Source organism: Glossina fuscipes, unplaced genomic scaffold (assembly GCF_014805625.2).
Source record: "Glossina fuscipes isolate IAEA_lab_2018 unplaced genomic scaffold, Yale_Gfus_2 1, whole genome shotgun sequence".
Taxonomy (NCBI): domain Eukaryota; kingdom Metazoa; phylum Arthropoda; class Insecta; order Diptera; family Glossinidae; genus Glossina; species Glossina fuscipes.
The window spans coordinates 28,462,907-28,484,088 of record NW_023998415.1 but is presented as its reverse complement, the minus strand read 5'-3'; the positions used below and the strand labels follow the sequence as shown (position 1 = coordinate 28,484,088).

The window sequence follows — 21,182 nt, the reverse complement described above, 5'->3', positions numbered from 1 at the left end:
AACAAAATAGGACTTATCTTAGGTAATAATTGCAAAATATATCCATCATCATCAGCCTGTAATCACACACAAAGACACTGAACGATGTCTTGAAAACAAATATGTCATTGTCTTTGGCTTCCCAACGCGGAGACAGACTGACGGTAAGTTAACAAATCTAACCTAACATTATAATTAATATGCAAAACTTCAAAGCATAGCTAGCCTCTCTTAAATCAAAGACAGAATTATGTTTTCTGTAGTTTTCTGTAGTAGGAAAAAGGATTGCAATGCAAAAAAACCAATTTATTAACATATTTTCTCTTTTAGACCAACAAGAAGAAAGGAAAAGCCAAAGGAAAATAAAGAAAAAAATTTAAACCATTTAAGCCATGCAAACTAAATAAATCCATTTGAATTTCCATATGAAAGGGAAACTGAAAGAGAAACCTTAAAAAAAAAAAAAAAAAAAAAACCCAAAATAATCTTATGACAAAAACAAAAGCGTGAAGGAATAACTGAAAAAATAATAAATTGTTTCGCAAAAAAAAAACAAAAAACAACAGCCATCACCACCATCATCGCCTCTACTACAAACGGCGAAAACAGACTTTAAATAGACTGTAGGCCCACCATCATACTTGAAAACCATTATAAAATGTCTCGGTTACGTAAATTTGTTCCACTTTAAGACTTTGCATCACAGCGCTATTAATAATATTAAAAATGATGGCAAATATGATGCAAGCCGTGTAAATGCCCAATGCAATCCACCAGAGCAGCTGTTCGTGCAATTTTTGCTCAAAGTTTTTCAACACCAATAGACCGATAGTTAGTCCTGACAAGGCACCGCTTAAATGGGCAATAAAAGATACCGCAGGATAATCTTCAGCATAACGCGTATAAATTGCGAATCCTACATCGCAAGACGCTATAAACACGAAAACAATAACAAAAACATAACATAACATAACAACATAATACAAAAAAGTCTTGAAAGGAAATAACATAAATTATTAAAGAAATTTTATTAAACGTGAACAATGTGAAATGTGAATGAGTCGTGCAAATAAATAAAGCTTCATACATAAACGCATGAAAAATACAAGTAATATGCTTTACCAAAAAATAAAATGACTGCCAAACGTAAAACGCCATAACGCATTTGATGGTAGTTTATCATCACGTTAGCCAAATGGGCAGCTAGTAAAGCGTAAGCACCGCCACTGGCGCCAACCAAACAGACCTCCGGATCAATTATGCTGGTGCCTGGTGAAACGCAAAAAAGTACAAATCACATAAAATAATAATAACAACAACAACAATAAATATGACGAACATAAAAAATAACAAACATCAGCAGCTCGCTCATCAGTATAAAGCAAAAATAATCGCAAGAATAGAGGCGTATGAGTAACATAAGTGTGTGTGTTTCACATACCTAATGAGCCAGCCAAGACACCAGAAAAGTATATAGAAGCAAGACGGGCTGAACCGTGTACCATTTCTAAAGGCAAACCAAGCAACAATTGTATCAGCAAATTGAAACCCAAATGACACCAGCCGTCATGCAAAAACATATACGTAACGAAGCGCCACAATTCATAACGCTTATCGGGGCGATAAATGAGCAAGGAATAAGATGTGGATGTTGATAAACAGATGGGTATCGATCCACCCAGTAAGCCAGCTGTTCTCATACTTATCGCATGAAATGCAAACAAGGATAACTGAAAAGAAAAATATAAGAAATATTTTAGTTTCCCTTAAACGGCAATAATTGGATAGTATTAGTTGCTCATCTAAGAACAAACTACGACATCAACAATGATTCAGTACTAACCGGCACGTCAAACGTCTTAGTTAGTTAAACTATTCGTCAAAATTATCAATTATCTGTGCAAAAGATCGGGAATGAAACCACAAAAAAAAAAAAAAAGGGAAGAACTTATTAAGACTTATTTATGGCTAAGAAAACGAATCGCGACTATCATCAGTTAGCGTTCGCGGATTCACATCGCAAGTGCGATAGAATTTACTTCAGCAAACACAGTACGGAACTTTTCCTTTACCTAATGTAACTAAGTAACTAAGTAACTAATCGAACCCGTTAATGAAAATGCAACGCAACGCAGACATGATCCATATTGCTTGGATCCATATTGTTGATGATGCGACGACTATGAACAATAAGCTTTTTACTTTACACTGATTAAATTATAGCTTTCTTACTTAATGTTGCAGATGTGTATGCCATGCGTTGAATAGAGATGATGAGTAGTGAAACCATTACCTCATAGATGATAATAGCTTTGTAATTATTATTTGCGAATGACTAAACTGCTCTTTGTGTGACAAAAATTGCCCGTAATCAGAAACTGCAGTAATCAGGAGAGAAATTACCAATTTATATATATATATATATATATATATATATATATATGTTCATTATTAGCCACCCAAAATGATTATATTTATGCTCAATTTTATGGACATACTTGCTCTATAAATATAGAAAAACAAAAAGTGGTCAACAACCATAATTTATTTGTATTTTGTCTCGACTATATTTAATTATATCCCCGCAGAAGGCAATAAATTAAAATATAATTTTAATGCATGAAATAAAAAATTATGGGAATTTCTCGTAATTAGTTGAACGATAGCGCCAAGAAGGGGATTTTTGCTTAATTATCGACGACGCATCGTATTATGGGTCTTCATGCAATCGTTTGTGCACACGAAAACCATATTGAGATATATATAAATATATATATATATGTATATACCATATTGATATATGCCATATATATATATATATATATATATATATATAAACACTAATAAAAAAGTTATGTGTACATATTCATCATTTAAGCCTTGAATTCTAGAGCAAACATATAGAAAAAATGTTTATTAGTAGTGGCGATTATGCAAGGGACTGTTTCGAAACTTATTGCACAAATTTTTCTGAAATTATATCAGCTTTGCAATTATGATGACATTTACGATAAGATCACCCGGGCCTTGAAATTCGACCAATAAGCAGTAAAATGCTATCTTAATTTTTTTATTATAATAAGGTTTTAACATCTGTAAGAGTAGATGATAATGATTCTGGTAGTAGATGAATAGAGAAGACTGAGATTGATAGGCGATCACAAATTACTGCACTATACGTTATAAGACTTTTATTTCGACTTCTAGAAGATTGGAAAATCATAAGGTTTGTTGCCGTCCAAATCGTTTGAATTACAACATTCTGCTCATAGCTGTCACAATTGAAGAGGTAGGTTTTGCGAAACGCTGGACTCAACAAACGCTCGAACATTTGCAGTGCAGTGATGCGACTTCCGTACGTTCGTACATATAGCGCGAAAGTACTGGTGTAGTAAGAAGTGGATACAAGTGAAGATCATGTCTCTCTCTCTCTCTCTCTCTCTCATAGAGCATAAACCACCTGTATACACCTGTATAAACTTCACACATAAGTAAATATTACGTCATATATAGAGCCTTTATTTGATAACTTTTATATTATTAACAACAAAATTTTGATTTATCAGTGCTTAAATATACACAACAATACATAACAATTCCGAAAACTCTCTTTGAATATAAAAAAAAAAAAAACTTAAAATTTTGTATTGATTTCGTAGTCGACTCTTGGATACTCAACGTTTGGAAGAAATGAATGAAAAAAAGTTTTTTTCCTTTGGTATATTTTTACACAATTTTTCTTATGCGTTCGACGTGTAAATAAGTGCCCGCCTTTTCCTAAGATTCAATATAAATAAGACTGTACTGTTCTGCACAAAACCGTGTCTTCGCTTCACTTGAAAGGACTATCGTTAAGGCATGCGCAACTTCTTAAATTATCACACTAAAGCGTATACAACAAACACAGTTGCCTGGACCTTTGAATAGGTATAGTTCTGTGCTAAGAAAATGCCATATGCGTGAAGCTTTAACTGAAGCCTTCTCAATGCTGCTAAATTCTTACGAGTGATGAACAGTGGATGCGTTACCTTATCCAAAGTACAAACAATTATATTGCAGAGTGGTGACGCTATTAGGAAGATCGAGACAAGACATTGTGTATTATGAATTGCTCGACCCAATTTAAAAAAAAATCACTAAGAAACGCTACGAACTATAACGAACGCAATTGGGACGAAGGAGTAGAAGTACATTGTTCACATTGTGCATAAGAAAATGGCAGAAGTAATGCCTTCTGTTGCACTCATATATTGAGCATTTTTTATGAGATCGATTCAGTTTTACCAAAAAATCGATGGATACTCGTTCACACATCTTACAGTTGCGATAAGGCCGCTTTGGGATACATTTGATCTAATCAGTCATAAGATACTGATTACTAATATTATGAAACTTTGAAATTCTCCGAATATGTCTCAGTCCTGTGCTGGTATTTTTAGACAAGCTCTCTTTACCTGAATATTAATTCAAAATATTTTTTCGACTTTTTCGATCACTAACTCTAAAAATTCAAGCGGAAAGCACATGACCTTATTTGACGAATATTTATTTGACTTTGAAAGGGTTCATGAAAGAGTTCCACGTTTCGATCCATTATCAAGTGTACATTCATGAAATTCATTACACAATTTAAAAGCACAATTTTGGATTGTTTTTGTGATAAGTGTTTGATCAAAGTTCATTTGAAAATTTTCCATTCTTTTGCTGTGAAATGTTATGCAATTTTGAGAGAAAACCGTTCAATAACTTGATATTTTTGAGCCTCCTCTCTATTCTATGTGAAAAGTAACCACAAGTGCATCATGTATTTGCTCAATTTTTGATCAATAGCAACGTGTCCAAGAATCAAACCGAAAACCAGCCGAACATACAGCAATCGTTGAAAGCGATCAAAAACAATCGACTGGAAGTGTTATGGGGTTCGAACTATTAAAATGAGCATAATATAATATTCACCGGCTTTCTTGAAAAGAAACAAAGGGTAATTAGCGAATATTGTGTAACGTTCTAAGCGCATTTGAACGACGAAATTGCAAATGTATGTCAATTTAGGCGTGAAACTTATTGAGTTCTGTGATGTGTGTTCATCCTATTAAAACACTTTCCATTTATCACTCAAGTACCTTGTAAGAACACGGGGAAAAAATATTATTTGTCTCAACTGCCTTGGGAACATAAATATCGGATTATATAGCGGGTAAGTAAAAGTATATCACTCAAGCGTCAACAATTTTTCTTAGGCAGTCTGAAAATTATGCAGTACAACGTTATTCTGATGAAACACGATTCTCTCTTTACATGCTAGCTTAAAATAATTCTGTCTGATCGATTGTTAAGAGAAGCAGTTGATCACAATCGCATATAAAAATAATTTATTCGTCAAAATTAATTTATTCGTCTGTAAAATATGCCCCATCGCTTGCATAAATACAAACATAATAAATATATTAGCCCTTCATTTAGATCTTCGGATTTCTAAGCATATTTTCTATCGCTTAATTTAAGAAGGCCTCTATGAGCTCAGAATTTCAACCTTGGAAACAGGAAAAAGCCAGACGAATAGATATCTTATGAGTGTAGCGGTAACACGATTAGCTTGTTTTCATTATTGTAGATTTCAGCTATCGTGTCGTGTGGTGAACTGTCTTACTCTATACGTTAACCACTTGGGCCGTTAATTTTATCAAGGTTTCGATCAGAAGAAGCCAATCGACTTTCTTTAAATCTTCTGTAACATTCCTAGCATTTCAACCTACTAAAGTTGTTTTGCAAAGCGAAATCTAATGTAAATTATTTATTTTACTGTTCATTGCAGAACGCGTAGGTTACTCCGAAACGAGACAAATTTCTTTTGACAGAAGTCGTTCCTTTTCTTCTTCTTCTCTATTAAGACCCAATTCATTTCTGTGCCTATCCGACAGTACCTGAGCTGAGCCGCTGTTTTCTTCCCGGACATTGAAAATCTATTAGGAAAGAAAATCAAGGCCGGTAGTCCGGAATTACTATATTATATGCCGCTTAAAGTGCAATTTTTACAAAATATACTCTGTTATCGCGGCTGGTAAGACAAATGTGAAAACGTCTCTTTCGTGACAACCCAGGTTACTCATTGCAGGGGGGCATTAAAGAATGGAAATGTTGTTGGATAACCCACCGCTTCTCCGTCGTTTTGGAACTTTCGGAAAACTGGGGCTGACTAACTGATTGGCAAGATAAGTCATCATATTACTCTGAGCGGTCGCTATACAATTAAGCATATAGGTGTCCACGTGAAACCTTTCGGGAAGCTGACATACAGCTCACGACGTCATTTACACTTCAGTATTTGTATAGAAAAACACATACATACACATGATATTTCCAAAGAAACAGCTCAATTCAAAACAAAAAGTTACCCAGTTTTCATTTAGAGCGAATTTTCCGATAAGGAATAATGGACCCATTCTTCATTGAGCGCAAGAAACTTTGTTATGTTGTCCCCGAAAAGGTTATCCAATTTGAATGAAACTCTTATTCACCTAACCTGGAGATAAGTTAGCATTAAGTTATGCTTAGTTAGTCCACAGACGACAGATTATAAGGCATCTCAGCTGAAAATATCTGTTTACAGTTGAGATCCGATTAGGTTGGGTTAGGTTAGATATGTCAAGCTTAATGGAAGTGGAAAAGGACGACTTGCGATCTTCGATGCCATTTTTCTCTTGTGCAAACCGCCGACGTATGCAGACATATGTACGTAATAGTAACTAAGCTAATTTTTAAAATTTATTCTTTCACTTTTTTTCGATACTCTTTACGAAACTAAGTTCAAAGAAAAATCAGCAATTGTTTAAAACCTTTCGATAATCTGTATTATATAATATAAATTTCATTTCCAAAATTTCAGAAGATGTGTCTTGGACATAAGAAAACCAATATTTAATTTATTGTGTAGTTGAAAGACTTCTGTATACATAATTTCTATTAAGTTGGGGGTCAGCGCGGTTTTGTAGTTAACATCTACGCACTGTCGTCGAAGGCTGAATTAGACAAAACCCAAAGATTTGCAAGTTATATGTAAGCGACTAATGAGGTCTCCAGTTCGCAAGGCAATCCGGCACCTGAGAGGGAGTATGTCAGAGCTGAGATGCCATCTGTGAAGCCAGAGTGAAAATGGACCAAACCTTGTCCCCTGAGCAAGACGTGCTCTACTTCCACCTCTAATTATTTAATATGCTGCGTTTAGGTTAACCACCGCGCGTCCAGATGTCAAGATCTCTATCGACCTTAGATTGCCATCCAAATTTTCCCTTATCGATGTTAATATACAAGGAGCAGACTAAAAATGCCAGATGCTCAAAAACACCACTGCTACTTTGGATTTCTTAATAACCCGCAGTCTTGTTTACTAAATCTTGAGTGCCCATAGTAGCTGAGTGTTTCGTAGAGAAGTCCGCAAGCAGACCACTCTTGACATTCTCAACGACTTCTCCATGGCAGATTGTTGTCATCCGGACGACTGGGAGGATAATTTATCCTTACGACTTTGCTAATTTGCCATCCAGCAAAATACTAGTGCCTTTTAGGAAACTTTGGATACGCGCGCACACCATCGAGTGCTTATAGTTGAACTTGTCACCAGTTTCTCTAATTATGTCGTTGAATCATATGTACAAGTTAGTATTTCAAAGGTATTGATTTTTTCTCGTTGTCTTTTTTTTATAACTAACAAAAAAAAGAAAACAACAACAATTTAAAAAGAAAAAAAAAAGAAGTTTAAATGGAAATTACATAACTAAATTTGTAAATTGGTACGTGCGTACGCACATATAATGCCTATTTGTATATTAATTGCATTGTCTAGTTAAGCGTTTTAGTCTTGGCCTTAGTTAAATGAATTATTATTTGCAAGTATGCGGCTTCACATTCATTCATTATTACATTCATCAAACTAATAATATTGTATATTGTGATATTGTTGATGTGTTTCGATTTTTAATTGACTAAAAATGTGAATGGACTTTGTTTAATCTGTGATGATGGATAGTGATAGTCATTTACCTCAATTACAGTTATGAAAACGATAAACCAAGGTGGCGGGCAGCAAGTATAACGATCAGCATAATATTTACGATCGCGTTCGTCGGGCAAGAGTTCCAGAGCAATGACTTGAAGCATTCTTTGAAAGATTGGTGGCTCTTCCAAAACCAAATGAAAATCATTTTCCGAACAAACCTCACGATCTCGATGATGGACAGCGCATTTAAAACTGCGTGTGCGTTTACCACTCATCTGGAAAATAATTACAAATAAGGAACAAAAACAACATATAAAAGTTATAAAATTTCATAACATATACGTGTATATGATGTACTTTTAAGAAAATGTGTACATAAACATACATAAGCATATATATATATATATATATATATATAAAAAGTTTCCAGCATTGTTTCGAGGTCTGCATAAGTTAAGAAAAATATTTGCAAAATTCTTTTGAAGTAAACTTTTTCGTTAACATTGAAACGTTGTGCGCGCGCACATATGTATGCGCCTTTCTGTTTGTTTGCCTGTTTGTTTCTTTTAGGTCGTATATATACATGTATGTATGTATGTATGTGTGTGTGTGTGTGTGTGTTTGCGTGTATGTTTGTTTTTGAGCGATTTGGTTTTAACATAAACACTTGCATATGTTATAAACATTTCCCACATGCATCACCCCAGTTAGTTATAACTCAAAACTCAATTAGATATGAACTTCGGTTAAAAACGACTAAGTTCACCTATTATTGCGCCCTACCTACCTTTAGTCATTTTCACACTTTTATTTATTTACAAAATCATTTTCAAATAACATTTCAAATAATTGAATTCACTTGATAATATTTTCTAATCAATGCTAAGAAAACATATAACGTAACAGCAAATGGTTATAGATATGTTTGGGGGTTTAAAGGCCCCCTAATCAAAATATTATTAAAAATTATTATTAACGCTGTTATTGCATTTATTACACGCATTATTATTATAGTTATAGTTCTCATTGTGTTGGTTATCACCATCACGTTCGCTCGTATCTATTGCGTATACCTGTCTACATGTTATGCAACAGGAACAACCAATGGAATAAAAAAAATATAAAAAAAGAGGAGAAAAAAAAAAATGAAAACCATGTAAATTTATGTTTAAAAACAAAACCACTTTAACAAATGAAAGTTGAACGTGTAAGAAACCTACACGTGCACACATGGATACTCAGCTGTATGTTGTGCAAGCAGCATTCAAGAGTTACACACATTTCAGTAAATTGCCTTTTCTTAATTTTTTTTTTTTTTTGTGTTCGGTAAGGTCAGCCTTTAAATCGTTAAATGGTTTCTTTTTTTCTTTTTCTGTTTTTTTTCTTTTTTCATAACCAACTTCTCACTACAATTATTGAATAAAACAAAATAATTTTCATCAGTTTAGTTAAAAGCGTATATTAAATATTAATTGAAATAAATACGATATAAGCAATAAATGAGAAATGTTGCCACAACAACTCTTCGCAATAATAATTTGCGCAAAGGAAGACTGCCGTAATACGTTTCATCCAGTAAATCCTATTAGAATGTAGAGTATCGTAAGGTTCGACTTAGAATGCGAAATTTCTTATTTCCTTTTAATTGTTACAATTTTTTTTTTTTTTATCTTTGTTTTTTTTCTCAAAGGTTTTCACTAAAAATACCAGAAAATAACAATAAAAGAAAATAATTTATATTTTATTCTCTATAATAAAAATTTACATTTTCTTATGCGATCGCGTGTAGTTGTGCTGGCCATTTGGGTGTACTTGACCTCGCCTCTTTGTCTAATTAGAAAATCAAAGAAGAAGAGCAACAATAAACAAAAGCGAAAGAAACTATGTTTCGCGAGGAATCGCTCTTGTGTGTGAAATTAATATTTTCTCTTCATTTTCAAGAATCATTACAAACGAAACTGAACCTTTTTCATATTAACAACGAATGCATTACGTATTAAAGCCATGAATTCATTTTTCCGCTTTTATACGCGCATTTAGAAAATAGTCATATTGTAGCCGTAATATATATGTAATTCATTAATTTTTATTTATCAACTATTCACAACTTCTTTCACAACTGCTCGTCAGAGAGAATGATATACTCCCTCATCATAATTGTGATGATATTGTATCACATTTCCTATTATATAAAGCAATGGTCGGGAATAAAATTTTCCAATATTAATTTTATTATGAAACGGATAAAATAAAAGCATTATAGTGGGTCACGATCGACGATTAAATACCCTACGCCATCCGGGTCATGGTCATTCATATATCGACTTTTCAAAATAAATACGGGAAGATGGGAAGTGCTCGAGAAAGTGTCGCGATCCGAACCGAATTTTCAAAAGCGTTTTTCCTTGAGTCAATATACGCACGTCAGTGCATCAAATTTTATCAAAATATTTCAAAAATTTTATGACCTATAGCTTGAACACAAAGACAGGACAAAGACACAGACAAGTTTCGATCAGTATCGAATATTTCGATTTAGTATCACTTACTAACTTGATCGATATAATATGAAATGGGTCTAACCGCAAGTTTTTCTGGATGTTGCATACATCCGCGCAAACTGAATACATAATTATAACACAAATATAGGTATAGTGTATAACGTGTTTGTTACGTCACGAAAAGCACAAAACACAAAAAACAAAAAACAAAAATACTTACAACTTGTCAAGTGTCCGTGCTATTGCTAAGAATACGGCTGTTAGTGGTATGGCATTTTACACAATTTAATGAATTTTAATTTTCATAAAATCTCTTCAAGACACAGATTAAACAACTCAATTAAATTTCAAGTAGAGTTTTTTAAAGCGGAAAATGTGAATTATTGTTAATTAAAGCCAGCAAGCAAATTTTTACTCTGACTTATTAGTAGCGAAACCTACATAAAAACAATTCAAAAGTTTTTATACATCTTGATACGAATCTTGGATCCTCATCATTCTGAACGCACCTTTAAAATTCCGTAACTGTCAAAGTGTCAAACGATTAGACCTTTTTTTTGAATCGTCATCTGAAAAACATACTAAATTTCTAAATCGATTTGTGTTATTTACTTATAACAAAACACTTATATGTGACCGAAGCAAGACCTGTCACGAACCTTTCATACAGGTGTTACCTTTCAAAGGCGTATCCAAGCTAAATTTCAATTTTTATATCTTAAACTAATTAAGCCTCGTGTTGCTAGCTTCAAAGAAAACGTTGAACGTTGACATTGACCACCTCAATAAAGTTGTTGAGTAATCTTGAGATAATCTCTGATGCATTTTTCTGAATATTGCAAGCAGCGAACACAAGAAATCTACTATATTCGTCATTTTTTAATTAATTTTCATAAAAATCTAAAAATAAGATGAACTGAACCGACCTGAACTTATTTAAGATCGTGCAAGCACTATATAAAAAACTGAAAATAATGATTTCACGAAACTAGTTGCGGACGACTTAAAACAAAGTTTAATGATGACCTATAAAAAATCATCGAAATTTATCTCGTACGGTTTGGCGAGACACACGCAATAATTAATTACTCAGTAAGAAGTTTTTCGTATGGAACTTCAACTGTACCAAGTTTCATGTCAGATACAACGAACGTGAACAGGTCAAAAACAAGCCCAACGCACGCCTTAACGCAGCAGCAACGTCCTCTGTTTGACATTTCAAGTTACCTGCTAGGCAAACTTTTCGTTAACCTTACCAAAGTCATTGACAAAGTTAATTGATTTCCGAGTTTGTCGCTGATGAGTGAATACAATTGCACTGAATTTGACAAACGATTACTTCCGTTCTCTAAGCATTTATCGTAAAAGAGGTCCGCTTCTGCGTTCATAAAAATATTACGCATACGAAATAGTTTTTTTTCCTATTTTCCTCTTTATACGTCCCACCGACCAATGTAGATAGATTGGATTAATTGAAATAACTAAAGCTAGAAACATGCATAAGTGTCTTCTTCTCATCCTAATTAAGGATTGTAGAAAGTCGACTCCAAAACTGAAATGAAAATGATATCAATCGACCTATTGACACGTCTGCAATTAACGAAAAAGTAACCCAACTGGAATGACTCGGCTCACTGTAAGCTGCATTAATTAATTATTTACTCGTACGTCATATAACATTCTGTAGAGCTTCATATCCGTTTGTGATAGCCGGTAGATTAGTTTATACTGTTTTATCTTGACTGGAAATCGTGAAAAACACCGGAAATGGTTTGTAAGCCCGAAAGCAACCAAAAACATTTGGAGGCCATTTAAAGAATGTAAAATTGAAGAACGAGCAACTAGTTTGACTCAAGTGATGAAGAAAATTTTCAAAGTGCACCGCAATCTATAAACCAATTACGTTACACTAGGGTATCTATTGACACAAGCTTAAGTTTAACTTGTCAACCTCTTAAGGTAATAAAAGAGACTAAAGTCCAATACGATATAAATTAATCCGATAGAGCAAAATGCAAACATTCGCCAAACGATGTTCATCCACTAGACTATACGGTAATCAAGATCGGTAATCGAATCCGATCAAATTCAAGATCGAATGTCCAAGAATCCGCATTGGATCAGTGGATCCATGAGGAAATTACTTCCCCAAATTTTGTATTTTACGAATTAACATATACTGTATGAATGCCGAAACCTTTCAAATATTCAAAGACTCGCTTTCGGAGCTACTAGCCCCTTGAATCGTGATCAATAAAATATTTAAGTTTATATTAAAGTGACTAGTGTAAAACCGAGAAGTAGAATTTATATCTATATAATTTATAGCGCGGCTATTCACAAAAAAACTTGTCGGATAATTCAAGTAATATTATTATTATAAATGGACCAAAAGAGGAAATTCTAAAAAACAAAAAAAATATGATAAGCATTAGCAACTGAAATTTTCAGGCTTTTCTTTTTTGAAAAGTTCCACTAAATTGTTCATCTATTCGCTTTAATAAATTTAAATATTTTATTGTTGTTCAGGCACTTTCAACATACGATTATTAGGTTAGATACTCCGAAAACGGAGACTTGCAATATTACAAAGGTTTCGGCATTCACAAATTATATGTTTTTCGTTTACAATTTTTCAATAAAAATTCCCCTTATTTCTTGGACGCAGATTTGTTAAATGTGTACAAAAACCATACAAATCAATATGACTCTAGAAGAGATATTAAAATGATGTCTTATATATATATATATATATATTCGTTAGGCCTTCTATTAACAGCTTATTGATTACTTAACACCTAACTGGTATAATTCGGGCGAAAAGGAGGAAGAGCAACAAACAGATGGTCGGTCTCTATCGGCTAAATAAACCAAATGAATTCTACCACAATTAAGAAAATTATATTCGGCCGTAATCGAATCTGTCATCGCAATCATACAAAAAGGAAAAAAATTAAATTTTCATATTCTAGAATATTGGATGGAATGCGGCTAATTTTTTCCCTTCTTCAAATTTATATGTTGTACGTATTGTACTTTATGAGATGCAAGCAAAAAACGCGAAAAGCACAAGTGTCCACTGTTTTTCTTACATAGGCGTGTTCATTGAAAAATTTGAATCATGCCCATCATCTTTTCGAGTTTTTAAACGATATTTTTATATATGTATTGCGAACGGTATACGAGAATCTAGAATCTACCACAGATACTACATAGTTGCGCTGGCAAATACATACACGAATGAGCAGATGGACATGCTTGGGTGCATTCCGAACCTGAAATTGCCACAAATTTTGAAAAAAAAAAAAAAAATGATATTATCACGTACTACAAAATTGGATGGGCGCAGTCAGTCAATTTTTTCCATTTTGCCCATAGAATATACGCAAAATTGTTTATAAATTTATCTACTGTAGCTTATGAGTAATGAGCAAATCCTTTTGAAAAGCAGAGGTGACCTTCTTTCCTGCCCTTTACGTAACACTGTAGGCGTGTCCTTCAACCAATTTAGCGCATTTTCAATACCGAACTGCGCGCAAGAACTTCGAATGTTTCTGTCAAATTTGGAAATCAATATGCGGCTATCTGGCATATTGAACTGATGCCTAAACCGGTTTAGAACTTGATGCTAATCAAAAATATATATACCTTATGGGGTCTATTAAGCTTCATTCTGGGCGCTGCAAATGTTTTGACAATATAAATATGCCGATATAACGATACTTTGCAAACGTTACGAGTAGCATGATGCACCATGGTTCACATTTTAATCATAAGTACGATGTCTTTTTTTTTTTTTTATTATTATAAATGGCAGTAAAAACTTTCGTAGTCACTTCTCAGTTTCAGTTCACATGGAAACGAATGAGCTTGCCAAGTCTATTGGACCGCATAAGAAAATAATAAAAATAATTTAATTAAGTTGACGATATGTTCTGACTTTGCCCTGCAATTAATACAAAATACATTACAATATTATCTACACAAACACATACGTGAACGAGCTTTAAGAAATTCTATATATGATGCTCGTGCCTGATGTTATGAATGTGATATATGAATGCATGTATGTGCATAACGCCAACACTATGTTAACTAACTACTTGCTTAATAAAAAACAAAAAAAAAAATGAAACAAATTAAAGGCAATTATGTTCGCCTTAAGGCGGATCTTAGATACCCATCACCTCCCAAGAGATTATACATATATCAATATCGTTATGTTTTCTAGAAGCAGTACCATTGGCGTACTGGCGAACCGTTTAACCGATTAATGCGATAGTCACTCGAGTTGATGCTAAAAGTAATAAATTTTTTGAAATTTGCCATAATTTTTTTTTTTTTTTTTTTTTTGAATCAAGTCAAGAAGTTTTCCCAACACGACTTCATTCATTCATTCATTCCGATTTCATAAGTAAGCGACAAAGAAGCTTAAATTTGCTCATCAAGTATTATTATCGACGCGACTCACAAAATCTCAATGCGAAAATATAAAATCACTTTATAATATATCTGTCAACCACTACTACTAACCCATGAATGGAACGAGTAAATTAATAATTGTCCAGCCTACGATGATGAGTAAACAAATCTAAGTTAATTTGTTGCGAACAACAATTATAATAAATCCTTGTTAAATTATCGTCACTCATTGCTTATTTAATGTAAGCCAGACTAAGTAATTATGATGATGGCTTGTTAAATAGCTAGACGATAGTCTGCGAATATTATAAAACAGATGTGAAAACGAATTTGTAACAAAAAAAAACTAAAAACTTGAAATTAATGAAATTATTTTTATAACTCTACTAAATTGCAAGTAATTAATTTTCATATACTTCTCTGCTATATTGGCTATCGCAAATTATGATATCCGGTTCCATAAGTACGCAGAAGGAAAAGACACTTACATGATTAGATAATGCATGTGACGCGATGACATATATATTTCTCTTTACTTGGAATCTATGATTTAAGCAAATTAAACGAGTATTCATTAATTTTCTCAATCAATTTTAATTATATTTGTTAAGCGATTTTTAACGTCCAGAGTGTATTTAGTGAGTTAGAAATTTTCACATAAGAAAAAACGCACACCATGAAATTTTGCTACAATTCGAGCGAAAAATGTCGCGAATGTTTCGCGGATTGTATAGCATGCTTCGCATGACCCAGGCCATATTCGACTATCACTTGTTTCCATCCCTGCCGAATTCTCTTAATGTTGCTCATAAAGCTGCTTGCCAAAGGAGGCCTGCAAAAACCGCATAGCCCTACAGCGACGGCATAATAGTTTCAGCGCAAAAACTTCCAAAAGTTTAGAGGTCTTAAGGGCACATATTTGACAAAGTTTAGTTTAAATGCAAAGGCAAGCAATCGGTCGTGATCGAATGTTTTATTCATTGTTATAAAATATACTTTAGCGAAGAGGTGAAGACATGACGTTATTTATCAAAGACGCCAAATACGGTCTTCGCACGATGGTCATACTTCGTAACAAGTAATTGGTTTTAGTTTGCATTTAAATTGTTTCAGGATAGTTTTGCATTATTTTAAAGCATTCATAAAACTTCATCTCCAAGTTTATATGTATAGTTGATTGAAATAATTTTCTCACTCTCGCCTTCAAATTCTCAAACTTAACTTATTTAAAATCTCAATTTAATTAAGGAGTTACGGCGCACAAATGAACATCATGTGTTCGCCATAGCAAAGGGATGTTAACTAACATCAGTATAGAAATGTCGGCCCATTCTCTATGATCATCGAAATCATGATACAAATCAGATAGAATATATTGCAGCAAAAACCAATATAAAAAAAAGTTTGGGAATTACTTTGCTCAATGCATTGCCCAACCAAAGTTATTACTTTTCTTATCTTTTATGCAAAATATGGATGAGATGCAATTCACGAAAGTATCCACTTTCGGGTATTTTGATAAGAAGAATGGAAGCAATCGAGTTCGAGGAAGCAATAGGTCATCTTTGCAAATACATGTTAAGTAATAGTGCCTGCTGATAATAGCGAAGAGGGTAGGACAGCTGCAAACGTTTCCTGAGCACACTTTTGCTACATTGGACCGAATTTTTTGCGGCACCGTGACATTTGGTATGTTTGTTCCGTTTTTCGACCTGTGTGAATTGTTGTTGGTATCCTTTCTTAGTGATTGTTTCCTTCGGATGGAGCCAAACACAACACAACACATCACGCCCTGCTCCCCGCTCCACATAATAGAGCTACTGCTTTATCGTCGCTGGTGATGTTTCGCTTATGCTGCATCACGTCGCTCCGAACTGAAGAATTCGTAAGAAAACCTAAAACTGAAGGGTTACGGGGGGCAGGTGGTTAAATTATATTTTTCAGGTCGCGATTGGAGCTAATAATATAACAATGCAATATTTTTCATTATGGTTATCTGCGCTTTGGATATCGTAACGCATCCACTGTTTATCGCTCGTAAGAGTTTAACAGAACTACCGTTCGTTTGATAATTCTAACTAATAAGAAAATTATAGTTGGATGTGACCGTAGGTCAAGCTTCTCCTACCATAGAATAATGGATGGGCGCGGTTGAAATTTACAACGTATATCTGGAGTAACGAGCAAAGCACACGCAAAGCATGGCTGTTCCCAGTTTTTGTTGCACAGGCGTGTGGTTGTTGTAGGCATGTACTTTGTTAGATTTCTGGCGGTTCCTTCTGGTTCTGTTGCAAACGTTTTGAGAAAATGAATATGCTCCTCACGCTTTGCGGATGAGTGCATAAGGTATAATATAAAAATTCTTCCTTTTATTATTATAACAGTGTATTTAAATTAAAAGGAACATATTTCACATACATATGTAAGAAGTCTTGCTCATATAAAAGCTTATTACTCGAGTCAAATGAACAAAACGTGAAAGTTTACTTAGAATATTTGACATATGACATATGTGTGATAAAATAAACTGAAAAATAGTCATGCAAATCGCGGTCAATAAAACAAATTTTTATAAGGACAAATTACCGAACTTAAATGAAGATTTTTTAAAAAGGTAATGAAGACAACTCTGCCGAAGAAAAAAGACAAAAACTTATTATACCCACCATAGAAGAACGGGCACCATACGCATTAGAGACCCCATTAAGCCTAGATATACTTGATCAACGTGAAATTCTGAATCAATTTATCCCTGTCTGTCCATTCATCTGTCTGGCTTATGTGGCGTATGATGTGTACACTCTTCTAATTACAAAAATTAAAATATCGTCTTTAAATTTGATGAAAACGTTGGAAGTTCTTGAGCCCAGGTTGAAATTGGAAATGGATCAAATCGATTATAATATCCACTCAAAGCAAAATACAGTGAACTAAACACAAATCTTTTCTCGAAGGAAAAATGTATGGGTTCTTTGTCCACTGCTCATAGATTGTGAAAGATAACAGACTGATATTGTCAAGATTTACTTAATAGAGGATCGTACAATTAATGTTGGGGATTGGAAAAAATTGACTATATCCATATAAAGTTATGAGCGATGAAAATTTTATTCTGTTGACTTCATTGACAATCTCCTTATATGTAACGATAAAGTAAACGAGACAGATTGTTAAAAATTATTCTGTACATTCTTCACATGAAGACACACTACCTGGTCAGTCTAATATGAATATAGTAGATTGCACAACATGGGAGGTTCGGTTTAGAAGTACAATCAATTGGATATCAAATAAAAGGATTTAGATAGGAGAATGCTAGACAAGCTAATTGTCTATTTTATATATGGAACACGTTAAGAAGTGGTGGATTACTCTTTCCTTAACATTACTGTTTTAGTGAACTAGAAGATCGCGGGCAAATCTTATCCCAGCTACTTTTATATGACTCTTTAATACTAATCTACTAATAATAACTTGCGATACCAGTTTCATGCTATCATTCCATGATGAAATGAAATGCCGCAACCGTATATAAATTTTCTTTCTTATTATACATATGTATTATACATATATATTAAAGTCCTTTAAGAGGTAAATCTAGAATGGACTTTTTGCTTTGCTGACATCCTTTAAAAACACACTTTATACACCATTCATACACATTAACAATAACTTTCGATTTTATAAGCACACCCTGACGTATATATTTCTCATATGTGTATGCTTTTCAGTCTTTTTTTTCATTATATCCTACAACACTTGTGTTAAGATTACATTAAGTTTGTGCGCACGCATGACACATCTAAGAAGTCCTGAAATGGACCCACATTTGCTTATTCAGCATTAATTTGGAACCCCTCACTCCTGTTTAGATTTCCAATTTTACTATTTATAGACGAAAGTCGCAAAACGTTGGTATAACATGTTTGCATACTAAACGAATGTATAAAATTTGAATTTGGCGGCACAAGTACTGAACTCATTCCTCATTTCTATATAAATGAGTTTACACAAGATAAGCCTTTATATGACAACAAGTTCTAATTTTTAATACACTAAGTCAAAGAAAGGTGAATAGTTATTTGTAGACATATAAAGGCATATAAAGTATCCAATGATCGACTTCAACAGACTATAACGTTTTAAATTGCTTTTCGTAATCGCTTATCGATTTTTCTGCAGTTCGATGTAAAGATGAAGTGAAAGTTCGGTAATAGATGGAAATTGAAATTTGCCAATTTTGAAAACGAAATTCTCATACTTTTAATATCCGAAGGTAAATTAAAAAAAACAAGTAAAAACGCTATAATTGGGCATGGTCCACCATTAAATACCCCACATCGCTTCGCAATTATCTATAGAACGACTTTTCAAAATAGGCCATTACGGTCGAGAAATTGGTCCGTTCCGAACCATTTTCAATTGCGTCCATCCTTAAGCCAAAAGACGTCAGTGTGCCGAATTCCATTATAATCATCTCCAAAAATTGCGCTCCCCTAGGTTGAACATTAAAACCAAGAACAATAGACGGACAGACAATGATTCTGAATTGATCGGTATGATAATAGATAAGTCTATCTCAAATCGTTATGGGTGTTGCTCGCATCTATCTGCGCAAACTTAATATATACTTGTACTTAGCGTAGAGTATAATTAGGGTCCAAATAGTTGTTGAGTTTCAAGTTAACGAAATCTAATGCAAAGACAACTGTGTACAACGTGCCAATGATATAAACCTTAAACAATTCGTAACAAATTTTTCCAGGACAATTATTCCAAGTATAGGACGTACGGATATAGAGGAGTGTTAAGAACTTTTTCAATTTACAATTGAGAAAAGTCAAAGGTTTACTAATGCCGGCAAACAAATGATGAGATTTAAGGCCGTTCGCACGCTTACACATATATATAGAAATTAAAAAGTATCGCATTACAAGCCACAAATGAAAATAACTTTAATTCTTTTTGTTTGTTGGATTTAAATTATATTTTCGTTAACCCCTCGTCAACTAAGAATTACGCATAAGTTATATATATGCGTAATTTCAATACACTTTATTTGAGTCATTTAATTCACAAATATATATATATATATATATGTGTGTGTGTATTATGTATACTCTCATAAATGTACCAATTTTTATAGATTTGTGTGCTTAACATTTCTTTTGTGTTTTTTCTAGAGTAACTGCACATAGTGAAGTATACTCGTGTGTCATATGATTTCCGGCAAGAATTCTTGGTGACTGTAAAAGCAAATAATTTCTAACGAAATCCAAAATCCATTCGAGCATTAAATGCAGCTGCTGTGGCTTATAAAAGTTTTATCTACATGCACATATTACGAACTTTACGAACAAAACACTCGTAATCTTTTTATAGTCCCTTCGTGAACTGGTTGCCATGAATGTACTGTTTATCAAAAAGCTAAAAGCAATAAAGTGAATACGCGTTCATTCAATCATTCATTCATTTGTTCATAACTCAGTCATCCTTACTAGAATCAATATGCGAATTATCCATGCTTCTAAGTGATTTTATTTAACGATCCATGGGTTTTCTTTATTTATTTATTTATTTATATGTTTTTTTTTTCTCATTTCACCAAGTCAATAGTAATAATTATATGTTCATTCATTCCTTAACATATAATCAGCATTGTGTTTACAAATAGATATAATGATTAGTACCGGAAATCGTGAAAAAGGTGCAAACAAACTTCCTTTTCACTACTATAAAGACTAAGTACAAAAAAAAAAAAAAAAAAAAAAAAAAAAAAAAAAATACGTTCACACTAAAAATCTAACATAGATGCATTGTGCATGTATATGTAAGCAAAAAAAAATTTTCGCTTTCTTTCTACCCAGAAAAAAAAAAAAATGTTTCTTATCATGCTTTATATTGCCATAGGTAAATAAATGCATCTGAGGTAGAATGTGTACACTTGTGTGCACATACGCGCTATTGCACGCGTCAACAATATTTAAATACACATGTTTCTCTTGTCGGTAAAGTCTGTGCGCAGATGTCAACGCAAAATTTATATATTTCACATTAACGCATATTTCTCAGTTAAAATTTTTAATTTTTCATTAGTTTCGATCAAGTATAGAACTGTTTCTTCAACAAAAATCCATATCGTAGAAATAACATTCACCAATTGGTGTATGTGTGTGTGTGTGTGTGTGTGTTTTGCTCTGCGAGCAGCAGGTACAAAATCTTCAAAAGATACTGCTGGTTCCTTAGTAGCAATATGCACGATTTTCACGTACTAAACACTACCC

The 21,182-nt window shown here is 33.4% G+C and overlaps 1 protein-coding gene across 4 annotated transcripts in view; it reads right to left on the bottom strand.

Moving 5' to 3' along the window:
• Nucleotides 1-550: 550 nt before the first annotated feature.
• The window catches only part of LOC119632451 (rhomboid-related protein 3), a 42,113-nt gene continuing 21,481 nt past the window's right edge, over nt 551-21,182 (bottom strand). For all 4 annotated transcript variants that reach the window (XM_038025362.1, XM_038025363.1, XM_038025364.1 and 1 more), the window contains exons 6-9: nt 8,020-8,250; nt 1,421-1,709; nt 1,102-1,248; nt 551-910 (exon numbers count right to left, since the gene is read on the bottom strand). In XM_038025362.1, the coding sequence (XP_037881290.1) occupies nt 615-910; nt 1,102-1,248; nt 1,421-1,709; nt 8,020-8,250 (963 nt within the window). In that variant the 3' untranslated portion in view covers nt 551-614. The remainder of the gene's footprint in view (nt 911-1,101; nt 1,249-1,420; nt 1,710-8,019; nt 8,251-21,182) is intronic.